General features: G+C 40.3%; 1 protein-coding gene across 2 annotated transcripts in view; it reads right to left on the reverse strand.

The window, feature by feature from the left end:
* DYNC2H1 (dynein cytoplasmic 2 heavy chain 1) overlaps positions 1–17,927 on the reverse strand; it is a 151,838-nt gene that overhangs the window by 38,475 nt on the left and 95,436 nt on the right. For both annotated transcript variants that reach the window (XM_083735721.1, XM_083735720.1), the window contains exons 76-82: positions 16,266–16,426; positions 14,903–15,028; positions 11,957–12,067; positions 10,886–11,041; positions 9,563–9,638; positions 5,284–5,495; positions 4,437–4,541 (exon numbers count right to left, since the gene is read on the reverse strand). In XM_083735721.1, the coding sequence (XP_083591847.1) occupies positions 4,437–4,541; positions 5,284–5,495; positions 9,563–9,638; positions 10,886–11,041; positions 11,957–12,067; positions 14,903–15,028; positions 16,266–16,426 (947 nt within the window). The remainder of the gene's footprint in view (positions 1–4,436; positions 4,542–5,283; positions 5,496–9,562; positions 9,639–10,885; positions 11,042–11,956; positions 12,068–14,902; positions 15,029–16,265; positions 16,427–17,927) is intronic.

Genomic DNA, 17,927 nt, shown 5'->3' on the forward strand with positions numbered 1-17,927 from the left:
CACGTTTTTGCACCATTGCAGCCCCAGGCAACAGTGGGTGCGTGATTTTTTTGGTGCAGGCTGTAGCCATGGACATGCTATGTGATCTGATGGTGAATTTGGGGTGACCCAATGCAAAGATCCTGAGAATCCCTGTGGATCCATGCTTTGTAACCACGTTTTTGCACCATTGCAGCCCCAGGCAACAGTGGGTGCGTGATTTTGGGGGGGCAGGCTGTAGCCATGGACATGCTATGTGATCTGATGGTGAATTTGGGGTGACCCAATGCAAAGATCCTGAGAATCCCTGTGGATCCATGCTTTTAAACCACGTTTTTGCACCAATGCAGCTCCAGGCAACAGTGGGTGCGTGATTTTGGGGGGGCAGGCTGTAGCCATGGACATGCTATGTGATCTGATGGTGAATTTGGGGTGACCCGATGCAAAGATCCTGAGAATCCCTGTGGATCCATGCTTTTAAACCACGTTTTTGCACCATTGCAGCCCCAGGCAACAGTGGGTGCGTGATTTTTTTGGTGCAGGCTGTAGCCATGGACATGCTATGTGATCTGATGGTGAATTTGGGGTGACCCAATGCAAAGATCCTGAGGATCCATGTGGATCCATGCTTTTTAACCACGTTTTTGCACCATTGCAGCCCCAGGCAACAGTGGGTGCGTGATTTTGGGGGGGCAGGCTGTAGCCATGGACATGCTATGTGATCTGATGGTGAATTTGGGGTGACCCAATGCAAAGATCCTGAGGATCCATGTGGATCCATGCTTTTAAACCACGTTTTTGCACCATTGCAGCTCCAGGCAACAGTGGGTGCGTGATTTTGGGGGGGCAGGCTGTAGCCATGGACATGCTATGTGATCTGATGGTGAATTTGGGGTGACCCAATGCAAAGATCCTGAGGATCCATGTGGATCTATGCTTTGTAACCACATTTTAAGTGGGGAGCGAAGGAAAAACAAAGAAGGGACATTAGAGGGGTGTGCAGAGAAGCAGCTGGCTAAGAATGCAGGAGAGGGATTTAACCGGTTGGAGAAAAGAAAGGCAAAAGTTTTCCCCCACCCAAGCCAGCCAGCCAGCCATCTCTCTCTCTCTCTCTCTCTCTCTCTCTCTCTCTCCCTCCCTCCCTCCCTCCCCCCCTCTCTCTCTCCCCCTCCCCCCTCTCTCTCCCTTCCCCCCTCTCTCTCCCTCTCCCCCAGCAGCACTGGAGCTTGCCTGGAGGGGAGGGGCTTTCCCTGCTCTTTGTTCCGTTTCAGCAAACACAGCAACGAAACAGAGGAGGGTGGGCAGTAAGACCCTGAGGCAGAATGCAGGAAAGCAGCCGCTTCCTCTTTTCAGTTTTCCCTTCTCCGTGAAGCGCCGCGATTTGATTTTTGCCTGGTGATTTGATTTTTGCCTGATTTTTCGGCTCCAGGGACCACACATTCGCTCTATAACACGCACAGACATTTCCCCTTCCTTTTTAGGAGAAAAAATCTGCGTGTTATAGAGGGAAAAATACGGTATCTTGTAAAGAGTGATTGTGTACAGTATTTCTTCAGTTAAGCAGCAGTGAATTGAACTCAGACTTTGGTAAGCTGCAAATGGGCTCACAAAGTGGACCAAAGAGTAAGGCTATAACTCCATTCTTGTCAAAAATGATTTACGGCTATTAATTGTCAATTAATCTTCATTAAATCTCAGAGAAACTCATTACACCTTAGTGTAACTGAGCTCTAACGCAGACATTCCAAACATTTTTCACAGAATAAATTTTAAGTACTTGTATTTTCCTGTTCTTATTGAATCCGAGAACAGTGCACCCAATACCCATCTCTCATTGGTGGTTCAGCAAGATACCATGGTTGATGCTATCCAAAAGTCACCAAGATCTAGTAAGAGCAACAAGGTCACATTTCCCCTCTCACTCTCCCTTTAGATGTAATCTATCAGCGCAACCAAGACAGATTCAGCGCCAAACAGGTCTGGAGTAGATCTAGATACAGTGGTACCTCAGGTTAAGTACTTAATTCATTCCAGAGGTACTTAACCTGAAACTGTTCTTAACCTGAAGCACCACTTTAGCTAATGGGGCCTCCTGCTGCTGCCACGCCGCTGGAACCCAATTTCTGTTCTTATCCTGAAGCAAAGTTCTTAACCTGAAGCACTATTTCTGGGTTAGCGGAGTGTGTAACCTGAAGCATATGTAACCAGAAGCGTATGTAACCTGAGGTACCACTGTAGTCAGTTTCCTCCAGGAATGCCTTAGACAGCACTATAGTAAGTTTTGTTTAATCTCTGAATTAAATCTGCAGTCATTGTTTTCCATTTCTTTCTGTTACCAGAATCAGAACATTAGAAAATACACCAGATTTAATGGAACTCATGTATGAACAAGGTAAACTGATACACAGCTTTATTATGGCCATCTTTATGGTTTGTCTGGTGAGATGTTAGCTGCAAAAGCGTATCTCAGAACCTAGCAGATTCTCACCTTCAATTTGTCTGGTGGAGAAATGAATACACACCACCAAAAGCAGCTCTTTAATTGACTTACCCCAAATAGAGATACATTAAACAATGGACTGGAGTCTAACATTGCACTCTAATCACTGTTGCAGAACCTTCTTTTTAGTATCTGTGCTGACAAGCAACTCAATTTACAATTAATATTGTTTGCACGCCACCACAAACTTTGAGCAGTGCAAGATTCCAAGGTTCCAGGTGCGAAGGACAGCGAAGATTGGTGTATTTATGATATATGGGTTATTTACACATGCACACATATACAACCTGAGCCTATGATGGAGGGGTTCACAGCATTAACACCCCAAGATGGTTTTGCTTCTTCCATAGTCACAGCCTTGGATTCTAGCAAAAATGTGGCAGAGCTCTGGCTCCCATCTGTCCAGCCTGCAAGCTTCTAATTATCTATCATTAAATAGTTGAACTACTACATGATAATATTTTGTTTTAGGAAAAATTAGCTCAGCACATTTAAGATTTAGAGTTAGATAGTATGTACTGGAAGATGGTTTTTCTAGCTGCAATCCCTTTTTGTATTCTAAAATAAAGCTGCAATCCCACACACACTCACCTGGTTTTAAGCCCCACTGAACATAGTGAGACTTACTTCTGAGTAGACAGACATATGATTTCACTGTAAAACTGATAACTATTTTCCATTCTCTGGCCACAGATCTGGCTCTGCGTCTATTGTTCTAAGTTTATTCCTTTGTGTGGTTCTTCCAATGTAGCTGGACATAGTCTAGCTAGTTATACAAACAATTCACACGAGGAATGTTTTGCCTGCTAAGTTTACTGAAAAAAATTCTTTAATGCAGCTTGGAAATATTCAATAAAAACTACCTAATATTTGATAGGACGCAGGTGGCGCTGTGGGTTAAAGCCTCAGCGCCTAGGACTTGCCGATTGAAAGGTCGGCGGTTCGAATCCCTGCGGCGGGGTGCGCTCCCGCTGCTCGGTCCCAGCGCCTGCCAACCTAGCAGTTTGAAAGCACCTCCGGGTGCAAGTAGATAAATAGGGACCGCTTACCAGCGGGAAGGTAAACGGCGTTTCCGTGTGCAGCTCTGGCTCGCCAGATGCAGCTTTGTCATGCTGGCCACGTGACCCGGAAGTGTCTCCGGACAGCGCTGGCCCCTGGCCACTTAAGTGAGATGGGCGCACAACCCCAGAGTCTGTCAAGACTGGCCCGTACGGGCAGGGGTACCTTTACCTTTTTAATATTTGATAGCATATGATTTCATAAGATTCTAGGTAGCTGGGCTACCACTAATATCTTGAAGAGTGAAATCTTCACAAAATTACAGAAAGGGGTCTTTATCATCACACTTCCCATTACAGTGGTACCTCAGTTTAAGAACTTACTTCATTCCGGAGGTCCGTTCTTAACCTGGACTGTTCTTAACCTGAGGTACCACTTTAGCTAATGGGGCCTCCCGCCGCTGCGCCATTTCTGTTCTCATCCTGAAGCAAAGTTCTTAACCCAAGGTACCACTGTACTGTGATATATCAACATGCGAGAAACAAAGTTCCCCAAATCTATAGCAGAGCAGCTGTCCATGACTCTACTAACAGATAAGATTTCCTCCTCTTATGAAGAGAGAAATTCCTTCTATATCTAGAGTCCTGGATAAGACAGAAGAAGAAACCAACACCTTCTTTATATTCATAGGATCAGCATGGTCTGTAAAACACAGGTTCAACACAACTGTTCTGAGTATGAAGAGGCGTCAGATCCTTTATCTGAATCTCATCACCTTTGATCAATTATCCCTCAGAATGACTTATTTTCTTTACTTTTCCCTAAAAAGGGCATGACCCTGGAAGCAATAGATCTCACTATCACAGTGAACCTTGTAAGATTTATTTTTGGATAGATATGATCTTTTTAGCAAGTGAGATTTGACATCTTGATAATAAACAAACGAACAAATGCTTACTAGAGAACTGGTCATTCGTTGAGATGAGCGAGCAATGTTGGCAGGCAAGCCGAAGAAATCAGGTTTATCATCTTCTGGAAGACTTTCAATAACATGACGGTAATCCTATGCAAAAAGGAAAACTGGTATTCAATATGTTATTTAAAAAAAATATCCGAGCACTCTTATTTTAATGAAAGGAAGAGAAACATGTGGGTAATATACTTTGGAAATAAATTTCAGATTTAGATTTCAGTCTTTTAGTTATGTTCTTAGCCAGGTGAGTTCTGAATACACTAATAAATATTTAATTTTGAATGTGCCCATAGATGTGGTTAATATTATTAATCAATGTAAGTGACACAAAATTATTTTTTTTTAACTTAATAAGCTTAAACTTGATAATAAAGTAACTAACAATAAAATCATTAGGGCTGTAATCCTATATACATATCCTTGGGAGTAAGTTTGCGTGAGCTCAATTCAATATACTTCTGAGTAAAAATTCTTAGACTAATGTGGTGATTAACAGTAAAACAACAAGAGTTGTTTTAAAAATGCAGCTTATCGTATGCTCAAATCAGGAAAAGATGTCCGATGATTACCCACAATCCAAAAAAACAACGAGCCCAGCATTCGTACTTTTTATAGCTGTACAACTAGTTCTGACAGAATAAGGTAGCTATAAGTCTCTAAGTCTGAGATTCTCTCAGTTCTGGTCAGCCTTCAGCTTGCCAGCAGCCATAATAAAACCAGTCTTTAGTAGGTCTACAATTAAGCAACAAGAAGCATAATCACCTGCCAATTTAATAAAGCCAAAGAAAATTAATATTATTTTAACATCTGATAAGAAGGGACACATACTCACCAATATATTGCAGGAGCTAGGGAGAGTGATGGAATATGGAAATCTGCTCATCTTCTTGCCCCGGAAATTTGAGTCAGCAATGACTCTGGAATTAAAAAACTGTTCCAGGTATGATCTAAGGACTCTCATATCAAAGTAATTATCTATACGACCTCCATAAATAGCATTTTCCAATAAACCATGCACGAATTCCCACTGAAAATCTTTGGCGCCTGTAAATTATTAAATATAAAGCATGTAAAAATATGGCACAATGGCTTGGTTTCGGATTTCATCATTAAAGCAATCTTTAATACAGTGGGCAAATAGAATCTGCCATGCAGTGACTCATGTCTATGCAGATGACCTAATGTTTTCGTTTAACTATGACATAACCTCCATTATAGATCCCTAAGGAGCCTTAACCATTTTGGCCTCAGGGACATTAGACAGTCCCTCTTTCCTTATAGCAAATCATAAGTATCCCCAGAAGCTGAGGACACACTCTAGAAAGTGAAATCTATAGAGTGGTACCTCGGTTTATGAACTTAATCCGTTCCAGAAGTCCGTTCTTAAACCAAAACTGTTCTTAAACCGAGGCGTGCTTTCCCTAATGAGGCCTCCCGCCGCCGGTGCCCTTCCACCATTCAGATTCTGTTCTTAGACTGAGGGGAAATTCTCAAACCAAGACACTATTTCCAGTTTTGCAGAGTTTGTAAACCAAATTGTTTTTAAGCCGGACTATTCTTAAACTGAGGTACCACTGTATATCAAATAAGAGAATGTAAAAACAATTTCTTGGAGCATATTCCCAAAGCAATAGAACCCTCACCTTCTCCAAAGTGCAGTAGGAATGAGAGACAGACACTTCAAATGGAGATTCCTTTTTTTCTTACCTGTTTACCTTCCTTCCCCAGTTTCAACAAAAACCTTCTACTTAAACTTTCTCTGTGTGTGTTTTTAACGTACTGTTGTAGCTCTGCCTAACTTGGCAGCTATTTTTTAATTTCCAAGTGATCTATTTCCAGATGTGTTGAGAAGAAAAGCGTGACAGGGAAAAATAGTCTGGCTGGGATTTTTGGGAAGTTGTGGGGTATGCCCTTTCCCCACACTTTTTGGTGTTTGCATCTTTGCCTGTTTCAGGCTTGAGTTTTGGCATTATAGTTTTTCTTTCTTTCTGGAAGTGAGGCTTAAAGTCTTCAGTTTCAAACAACCCACCACCTCATCAACCTGTACGCACTGATAACTTCCTCTGCCCAACCTCCCATAGTGTAACTTCCCACATAATGTGCAGGGTGGAAGCTTAGATTAGCTCCAGAGAAGCTGCTGATTTGGGATGAATTGTACCAACACAGAGGGAACTTGAGCTGCCTGGTGCTTCAGTGTTTCTTGAAGAAGGAACAACTCTCGAAAAGGGAGTGCCCTGGGCATTATTTTGAGTTATGCTCAGTCTTGGAAACCACTTCCAATGTTATTTTTAGGCTTTAAAATATGTGAAGCAAGAAGAAGTGGTCTCTGAGCATATGGCTGGAGAGAAAAAGTGACAGAGGAGATGCCTGCCTCCCAGGATTCTATGCTCTCCTGCCTTGTCACCAGATAAGATCATACCCAACCAGTGAATGGATTCCAACCGATGCAAATAGTGTTTTACACTTGTTCCGGAGTAATTTCTATCTTACTGGTTACATGGGTCATGAATGAAAAGAGCTTCCAGGTGAAAGGAAGTGCATGGCACACCAAGATTCATACTGACAGGCATGGTTAAAAGGTAAAGGGACCCCCTGACCATTAGGTCCAGTCGTGGCCGACTCTGGGGTTGCAGCGCTCATCTCGCTTTATTGGCCGAGGGAGCCGGCGTACAGCTTCCGGGTCATGTAGCCAGCATGACTAAGCCACTTCTGGCGAACCAGAGCAGCACACGGAAACGCCGTTTACCTTCCCGCCGGAGCGGTACCTATTTATCTACTTGCACTTTGACGTGCTTTCGAACTGCTAGGTTGGCAGGAGCAGGGACTGAGCAACAGGAGCTCACCCCGCCGTGGGGATTCGAACCGCTGACCTTCCGATCGGCAAGTCCTAGGCTCTGTAGTTTAATCCACAGCGCCACCCGCATCCCGATAGGCATGGTAAGGAGTTCGAAAATCCCCTATTCATCCACACCCCTCATCTAGCCATCCCCATGCTGTGTTGGGAAGAAGAGTCTTCGCCACAGAAACACAGTTTGCTGTTGGGTAGCAAAAGGCTGCTCTATTGTCTCCAGCAGCTTGGCTTCTGTGTTGGGCAGGGAGGGAAAGAGGTTTCTTCTTTCCACCCAGCATGGACACTCAGAAAAGTTAAAAACTATTTCACACTGGGTTAAATAAAGTTGAACAAAAGTCCAGAGGTAGCATTGTCAATTTATGATGGGATGGAAGGTTCACAGGCTATGAAGGACTTGCTCACAAATTTACTGACAGCTGCATGAGTTATTACAGATAGGAAGTGGAAGGGGCAAGGTGAATATAAAATGGAAGAATGGTATAAGGAGGTGTTGGATATAGCTAAGAATGATAAATTAATACATGCTATTAAGGTAAGATGGGAAATATGGAGGAGAAATGATTTTGAGGAGATATAGAAGATATTTGTAGAATTTGTACCATTAAAACGGAAAGGGGTCAAACCATCGCAAGAGGTGTTGAAATTATGGTAGGCTGGATACTTACAATGGAATGGTCCCAGGGGTGGGGTGAACATTTTTATTTATTTTTATTTATTATTATTGTGTTGTCAAAATAAAAATAAAATCAGGATAGGAAGGGTGCGAAAACAAGCGGAAACTTTGCATGTTAAAAAGAAATTGTATATGATGATAAACATTTTGAAATATTTACAGAGACTTAATAACAATGGAGACTTTAAAAAAAAACTATTTCATTAAATTCTGCCCTTTTGACAACAGTAAATTTGGAAAGTCAGTTGCCTTGTGACATATATTTTATTTATATTCAAAGAAGCATCTTGCTGTACTAGATAAAGAGACCTTAGAGGCAACCAGCTGCCTTTTGTAGCTGCAATGGAAGAGGAAAAAACCCACTCAAGGCAGCCAGCTGCTTATTGCTGGCTCTGCTGCAGCAGTGGCAAAAAAGCCCCCTGTAACAGCCAGCTGGACTTCACATTCCTCTTAAACTAATGGAACAAATTATTTGCAAGATTTAAAAGAATTACCGTATTTTCCCATGTATAAGACAATGTTTTTTGCTATAAAAAAAAGTCAAAAATTGGGGGTCGTCTTATACATGGGTGGTGAATGCACAAAGGTTTGGGATCTGGTGTGAGCGGCCATGTGGTCAGTTTCACTCGTCCAAGCTGCCTATGCACATCCTTGGAGGTAACAGATTGGAACTGATCCTACACAACTTGACCAGACAGGACTCTAAGCACTCTCCTGCCCCAGCCCCACTACCATGGTGGAATCTACCTCTTTCTGAATCTGAGCGACTTTATCTGCAAAAAAAAACCTTGCAAAATCATTACAGAAGATCTTGATGTCCTCACCAGGCCCCAATGGTGAAGGTGGTTCCGTTAGATTGTGAACCAAGGAAAAATATGGTAAAAACCAATCCTGTTCAGTCAGAAAAGAATGCAGTAGAATTTACCTCATGCTAAGTTTGAATAAAAGTGCACCCCTGTCACATCCTGCCCCATCAGGCAATGGGGTACCAAACACCTCTGTCGAATGTAGTGAAGCAAAATCCTCAAACTTTCTACACTGAGACTGAGCTGGCTTAAGTATCATGACCTCCTAATCTTTCAGAGAAGCATGTTTTAAATAATTAAACCCTCTAATTAACTTTGTACTGATACATTTAAATGCATCCTTTTGGACACGATCAAATTTATCTGTCTATTATTTGGCATTTTTCGCAGTTATACATGCAGTTATGTTCATGTGACAAGTCAACCATTATTAGTCTTCATTCAAAGTTATCTGAATAACTACACATTTTTATAAAAATTGCCACATTCTTTTCCAAATATTTTCTTACATAGAGAAAATTCATGAATTGTTAATGTAAATATGCTCGTGAACTATTTAAGAATTAGTTTTAAACCACCCTCCAAGGAAAGTCTTGTTTTGAATTAGGACAATAAACAGTATTTTGGATCAATGGCTTTGGTGCTTCCCTAGTCTTTTCCGCAATTGTTATCCTTCCATTCCTTGTTAAACTCAAATATGGGAAGCTCACATGGATTTATGGTTTTAGCAAAATGAAGTCAGACAATGAAATCAGAGTTCCCTGAGAACAAGATGACTCACCTTCAAAGAGTCTGTCAATAATGTCATACCCTGCACGAAGATCAGATAAAGAAAATTCATAAAATTTGGTCCAGCCCTGTAAGAGAAAAGGCAATTTCTATTACTCATTATTAAATGTGCATGGCCATAAGATGATAAGAAAATGTTCAAAACTATGTATCATGGAGAAACATAGTAAAAAAAATAAATGTAAAAGAAAACAGTACTAAGGTGCCCTAGACCAAAAACGTTCTACAGGTCTGAGTGAATGATTACTGACCAGTAAATAATGAAAAAACTTCCAAAACAGTCCGCTAACCTATAGATTACCACCACCCAGATTTCTAGGATTGCTAGCTATCCCAGAAAACACACAACACACTGAACTTCTATGCCATTCAGGCCCTACATGCAAGGTAATGTTTCTGAGCAATGCAGAGATCCAGAATTCTTAATTAATTTACAATGCTTTTAGCCTGAATTTTGGGAAGAAGGAAAAAAACCCTTAACATTGAGGAATAATGCTATTTTCAAATGCTTTAAAATTCAAAGGCCTCAGGGGCGGGGAAAAACCCAAGTGTGAGGATCCAAATTAATCACAGGGGCACTACACAAGACAACAAGGCAGGGTTAGCTTTGGCAAGTGAGGAAAGAATCTTATTTCATTTAAGTCATGATGACCTCCCAAAGTAAAATAAGAGCAAGTATCAATTTTGTGGGGGGTAAAAAAAAACACCCCAAACTTGCCCTGGACAGCTTTCTCAAGGCATAGTTCCAAATGAAATAAATTATAAGAATTTATGACAGCTGCATGGCCTGCAGGCATTTAAAACAGCTTCTTTCAACCAAAACTCCAGTTTGGGAAAACAAACCCCAGTTACTACATTGTAACAGTTCATTTTAGTACAAGTAAACAGTGGAAGCTAGTGGAGTTTATCGTGGGATCTTCTGTTAGGTGGACATGGAACAACAGCTATTATATGAAACAAGCTGTTTCTTTATAAAGCTTCTCCCATACAACAGAAATAATGTTAGCTTACAAAAAATAAAAGTTCACTGAATTCAATTAGATCTACCCACCCCTTACTTTTTCAGCACTGGTCTTTATGGTTCAATCTTTATAATAATAAATAATAATATATTTTTATTTATACCCCGCCCTTCCCGGTTCAGAAAACCAGGCTTAGAGCAGCTAACAACAAATTTAAAACACTTAATTGATTTAAAATCAAGAAAGGGAAGGTGCACAATTTATTTTAAAATTAAAAATACATCTGAAATGAAAGGAAACAATTAGTAACCGAAAAACAAGATAAAAACATAAGCAATGAGTAAGACTCATACCTGAGGGATGTAATTTCTTCTTTCTTGACATGCAGCATGAAACCAAGCCAGGCTAAAGAGAGCATGGGCTCGAGACAAATTCCCTTTTTTGCTAATTTGCTCTGGACTCCAGGATTCATAAGTTCGCAGTAAGTTCTTTTTCAGGCCTGGAGGTGCCTATGGAAGAAAATAAAGTCTTAGTATAAAAATAGTATCTGCAAGCAGAAGTCGTGCAATAGGGCTTTACCATTCCTGTCCTCTCCTTCCCGCTACAACCCATTGTGACACACAGCAGGGGACACAAAGAGTTACAATGGAGATACTGTTGTTGTTGGTTAGTCGTTTAGTCGTGTCCGACTTTTCGAGACCCCATGGACCAGAGCACACCAGGCACTCCTGTCTTCCACTGCCTCCCACACTTTGGTCAAACTCATGCTGGTAGCTTCGAGAACACTGTCCAACCATCTCGTCCTGTCGTCCCCTTCTCCTTGTGCCCTCCATCTTTCCCAACATCAGGGTCTTTCCCAGGGAGTCTTCTCTTCTCATGAGGTGGCCAAAGTATTGGAGCCTCAGCTTCACAATCTGTCCTTCCAATGAGCACTGAGGGCTGATTTCCTTAAGAATGGAGAGGTTTGATCTTCTTGCAGTCCATGGAACTCTCAAGAGTCTCCTCCAGCACCATAATTCAAAGGCATCAATTCTTCGGCGATCAGCCTTCTTTATGGTCCAGCTGTCACTTCCATACATCACTACTGGGAAAACCATAGCTTTAACTATACAGACCTTTGTTGGCAAGGGGGAAAAACTGAGAGCATGAAGTTTGCCCCCGTTGCACAATCTGACTCCCAACGGTTTTTGCTGGTTCTCCCTTCACGTTGCAGCCCTCATAGCCAAGAACTTTACTGAGGGTCCCCAACTCCAAAAAAAAAAAAAAAAAAAGTTTTTCAAAGGCTGCAGTGAGAAAGAAGGCACAGGAAACCCCAAATTCCCCACTGAACATCTGCTCATATAACAATCCTATGTGTTGCTTTAGGTGTCAATTTATTTGTTAATTCCCCACTATGTTATATTTTGCTGGTAATTTAATCTTGCCTCATATGTTATCTTCAGACTTGATTGAAGCAAAATAGGAGAAAATTTAGAATGGACTTCGGCAGTCAGCCAAAGACGAAAACCAGGCTGGGGTTGCAGATTATTCAGTTCCTGTAGAAAAGAAATGTATTTATATAAACAAACAACCATTTAAGCAATACCACTGATGCACACGATTCCTGTCTGAAAACCTTGGGCAATAATTGATATTTTAACACACCAAAAGGAAGCACAAGCCTTATTCATCCAAAAATAATTTCAGATAAATTTTAGTGTTGACTTAAGCAAAGGGCGGGAATAAGCCAGGATCTGAAACTATGGTTTGGTCTTGGCTTGTTGTCACAAACTAGTGATTAAAAAAAACAATTTCCATGAATTTGGATGTTATTGGGAACTGCAGTTATCATAAAACTCAGGGTAAAAGGTTTCGATCTTCTGTTCCATGTAGAACAGGAGAACACGAGGAAGCATGGAAGCACAAGGTTTGTTAATTTTTATTGATGCGGAGAAAGCCTTTGACAATATTTCTTGGATGTTTATGAAGAAAAACTTGGAAGGGATGGGAGTGGGGCGGGGGTTTGAAAATGGAATAGAAGCAATATATTCAGAACAAAAAGCGAAATTGATAGTAAACAATGTGGTGACAGAGGAGTTTAAAATTGAAAAAGGGACACGGCAGGGGTGCCCCCTATCCCCCCTATTGTTTATTTCAGTTCTGGAGGTGCTATTGAACATGATTAGAAAGGACCGGTTGGTACAGGGAATTGAGGTCGGAGTGAAACAATATAAATTGAAAGCATTTGCAGATGACCTGGTATTAACATTACAGGAGCCTGTCTCTAGTACTAAAAGAGTGTTAGAATTAATTTCGGACTTTGGTCGGGTGGCGGGATTTAAGCTGAACAAGCAAAAAACTAAGGTTATAGCAAAAAATTTGACAAGTACAGAAACAGATGAGTTTGTGAAAGAAACAGAATTAAATGTGGTTAAAAAAGTAAAATACCTAGGGGTGTATCTGACCTCCAAAAATTTGAATCTGTTTAAGGACAACTACGAGAAATGTTGGTTAGAAATCAAAAGAGATTTGGAAACATGGTCAAGATTGAAACTTTCCTTGTTGGGCCGAATAGCAGCTATAAAGATGAATGTATTGCCAAAAATGCTATTTCTGTTTCAGACCCTACAGGTCGTGGACAAGGTGGAATGCTTTGGAAAGTGGCAGAGGGATATTTCTAAGTTTGTTTGGCAGGGCAAAAAGCCCCGAATAAAGTTTAAGATACTAACTGATGCGAAAGAAAGAGGGGGATTTGCCCTGCCAGACTTGAGGTTATATTACGAAGCTGCAGCCTTCTGCTGGTTGAAAGATTGGATTTTACTGGAAAACACTGATGTCCTAGATCTGGAAGGGTTTGACAATGCTTTTGGGTGGCATGCATATTTGTGGTATGACAAGGTTAAAGTGCACAAATTGTTTAAAAACCACATTGTCAGGAGAGCAATTTTAATAGTCTGGACAAAATATAAAGACTTATTGGAGAGTAAGACTCCGAGGTGGCTCTCACCGGTGGAGGCCAAGGCACGTAAGAGACCTAATATGGAAGCCAATTGGCCTAAATATGGGGAAATTATTGAAAAGACTGGAGACAATTGGAGGTTGCAGAGCTTGGAAAAACTAAAAAACAAGGTGCGAGATTGGTTGCATTATGCACAAATTCAAGAGGTCTTTAAAGTAGATAAGAAGGTTGGATTCCAGGTGGAAAAATCGAAACTAGAGACAGAATTGTTAGAACCAAAAAGTAAACTACTTTCGAGAATGTATAACCTGCTGCTTAAATGGAATACCCAGGATGAGACAGTCAAATCCGCCATGATAAAGTGGGCGCAGGATTTGGGGCATAACATTATGTTTGAAGACTGGGAAAGGTTATGGAACACCGGAATGAAATTTACGGCATGTAGTGCCTTGAAGGAAAACATTATGAAAATGATATACCGGTGGTACATGACCCCAGTCAAGCTTGCTAAGATATATCACCTGTCTGATAATAAATGCTGGAAATGTAAAGAGGCGGAAGGGACATTCTTTCACCTTTGGTGGACCTGCCCGAAAGTGAAGGCCTTCTGGGAAATGATTCATAATGAACTAAAAAAGGTACTGAGATTTACCTTACCTAAGAAACCAGAGGCCTTCCTTCTGGGCATGGTGGACCGGAGAGTGTTTAAGAAGGACAGAACTTTTTTTATGTATGCCACTACAGCAGCAAGGATTTTGATTGCAAAATATTGGAAGACACAAGATTTACCCACACTGGAGGAATGGCACACGCAGTTGGTGGACTATATGGAACTGGCCGAAATGACTGGCAGAATCCGAGACTTGGGAGAAGAAACATTCGAGGAGGATTGGAGAAAATTTAAAGACTATTTGGAAAAACATTATAAGTTGTATGAATGTTAAAAAACGCACCTTTTAGGAAATTCTAGCTTCAGTAATGTTAAATTAAAGAAATGGAAATTAAGGTACAAGAAGTCAGAGATAGAATAATGAAACAACTTTATTGTGTTAAAATGAAAATGTACATGATTTGGGGTATAATACATTTGAAATTGGGTAACATGATAAAAAGGAAGATACAATAAGTATTGAAATAAGTTAACAAATTGCAGACGTTATGTATCACAGAGAATGCAGGGTTGGGAGGACGTGGGGAAGTCCAACAGATTTGGAAAAAAGAGTAAGAAAAATTTGTAACTTTTCTTTTTTACTTTTATAACACGTTCTTTATTCTTTTTTCTGTATTTTATAAAACTAATAAAAAATATTATATAAAAAATAATAATAATAATAAAAAATAAGTAAATTGGGGGGCACCATATTCTTTTCAATGCATAGGGCTTCTGGAGATCTTAATCTGACCCTGCTGCTGAACACGTGTATTCTCTTACCTTTTCTAATATGGGAAGCCATGACACAACCAGATGCAAATTCTTCAAGCAGAGCCATTCTCCATTTCGTGCACATTCTTTTACAGTCTGAATAGCTAGATCAGCTTGGCCCTGGCCCATAGCAACCTGCAAAAGACAATCAAATGTTCTAGTTTATCATGGATATATGGTTTTATGTATCGTTTTTTAATTGGACGATGGGTTTTAGCTGTGTTTTATCTCCAATTGTATTTATAGATTGCTTGGAGAGATTTTTAAATAAACAGAATTCCCACACTATGACACTGTGAAAATGCACAATATGGTAAGTTTAGAATTGCTATTGGCAGTTATTTGTGAATCATTTTGGACCACATCATCTCTAGTTAATGGAGACAGATTGCAGCTCTGTTGGTCTCATTTACATTTGTTCTGTGTCTTTATTGTACACAAAATTACTTCAGTGTAAGCTGAAGGGTCCTTCCTCTTCACTTTACATCTTATTTTTATTAGAGGGAAGCAGAATAGCAAGTTAACACACCTTCCATCAGTCTTTGCATAGTGTTGTACGTCTTTCCATTTGGAAGATCTAGTTTTTAGCAGCCAAATATATTAAAATAGACTTTCAGAAGAAGATATGACAAGCAGGAAAGGATTTCTGTTTCATTCCAGTATATTTATTAATAAAACTTGTATAAAAATAGTGCATTTGCTGGCCCAATTCAAGCTGCTGGTTTTAAAGTGATAAATATTTAGGGCACAGAGTATCTCACACATCATCTTTGCCCAAATGTTCCCACCCACCTCAGCTTTGAGATTTGTTATTGGCTTAGTATTGGCATACTAAGGATGACATTATTTGAAAACAGAAAGACTAGCATTCACCAGGACCAGGGCCTTTTCAGTAGCTGCCTCAGTTGTTGTGGAATGGCCTCCTCCAGGAGACTTGTTTAACCCCACATCATGTCTCCTTTCAAGGAAAATCTTTTATAACTCTTGTTTTGTCCTATTGCTGCTTGATTTCTTCTGTTACGGTTTCATTAGTTTTGAAGTTGACTTAAAATTGCTTTATTCGTGGTTATCATATTAAATCATATTGTAAACCAATTTGAAAACAGCAAACAGAGGTATATAAATCTACTAAATAAGCAAACAGGTCTAGCCATTGATAATATTCATATTTCTTTAAAGGCCTGTGAAAGGAGGGGTGGGTGCTCTGAGAGCTAAGCTGGTCAGGGGGCCCTGCCAGGGATTGGCCACTTTTTTTGTTTCTAACAACACTCCTAGCCCTGGGCATCAGACAAGCCCTGCATGTGCCTGCATGAACCCTTACCATGCAAATAATTTGTGGGCTTTTTAATGCACTGACATATATGAAACTTACCTGATGGTAGCACTCCCCATTTCTTTCAACACTTGCAAGCTCTTGTAATTCCTGAGAAGGATCAGCACCAGGAGAAATAATGATCAAGATAGGTTCAATTTCTAGTGTTTCTTTATACAAGCGTTTCAGATTCAGTGGAGGAGGTGACAACTCTTTGATCCCTAGAAATGGACAAATATATATATATATCAATTTTAAAATACCAGTAAAGTTGGGAATGCATTCTGAGTAGCTACCTCTTTGCATCAGTGGTTGGAATAGACTAGTTTCCCAAGTTCCCGATTTCACTTGAAACAAAACAATAGATCTTTGATCTATAAAATACCTTGTTATAGAAAATCATACTGCAAAAATCAGACAGTAAACTACAACAGGGTGGATACTGTCATAGATATTGACCTTCCTTTCTAGTAATGTTGAAGCTGGTGATAAAAGTGCCTGTATTGGAAACATATTACTGTAGCTAAAAATACCATAATTCAACTCTTGAGTTCATATACACAAATACTAGAGCTGAAAAGGAGGTACATTTTAGAACTTGAACACTACAAATCACACCACCTCTATTAGTAAAATGGAGAATGGTAAAAGGTACAACGCTATCTTAAAAATGTACACTATCTCCAAAGAAACTCTAACAGCGGCAAAAAGCAGTAATAAAAAAGCAAACTCATGTGCAGAACTACTGTGTTACAACTGTCAGGTCATTTGCTTGTCAGTGTTTTAAGAAACTACTGTACACCTTCCTGTTTAGTGTGTCTGATGAGAATTTTCAGGCTTTCCTGAAAATATCATGGGTAAGCGCACACTTAAATTCTAATGACAGATTGTTACCATGTAGAAAAATGAACAGAAAAGGCGAGAATGAGAATAGCGACAAGAGCTGCCTTTTGTACGAAGGAAAATATAAATAAAGCTGCCGCAAAAACTGGTTCATGGGCAAAAGGGGAAGGGATAGATTCCTAGGAAGAGATCCTGAGCAGACTTCAAATAGCATTTTAACAATGTTTAATAACACCAGTGGGACATCAATAATATCAGTATCAATAATACAATAGCAGGAATAAAAAAGCGTCATTTACAGGGCAGCAGACATTTAAGGATTACCAGGTTGGGGGCGAGGATGAGGAGAGAGTCCAAAAAACAAAGGGTCAATTTTCCTGTTCCCCACCCAATGACAGCACTAGAAATAAAACATTGGCCATGGAGGGACCAAGAATATTTGGTGGAGCCAAACACTTATTTCAAACACAGAAGCTGCTAGAAGATAACTATGTTTAATTCAGCACATGTAATTCTAGCCATAAGCTTGCATCAGCGCTGGCCAGAGCCAGCAAGGCTGGCTAGGGAATTTGGGGGACAGGAAAGCACAGTTTTCGTTTTGCCTCTTTCTTGTGTTCTTCAGCTCAATCCCCATGTTCTAATCCTTAACCTTGAGTTTTCCACATGTAGGTATAAATGACTCTTCACATCAGACAGAATCTGGTTCTCCAGTACTATTGAATCAACTCCATGCTTTCTCATTTTCCCTCCCACCGAGCCACTGCCTGGATTTTAGTTTTCAAAAATGGCTTCACCTGTTGCCTCAGCTACTGGGTCAGAAAGAAAAACTGTATGCAGCACCTAAATGTGCATATGGTTCTCTGCATAGGGATATGCATG

The sequence above is a fragment of the Podarcis gaigeae genome (genome assembly GCF_964106915.1).
Source record: "Podarcis gaigeae genome assembly, chromosome: 4".
Lineage (NCBI taxonomy): Eukaryota > Metazoa > Chordata > Lepidosauria > Squamata > Lacertidae > Podarcis > Podarcis gaigeae.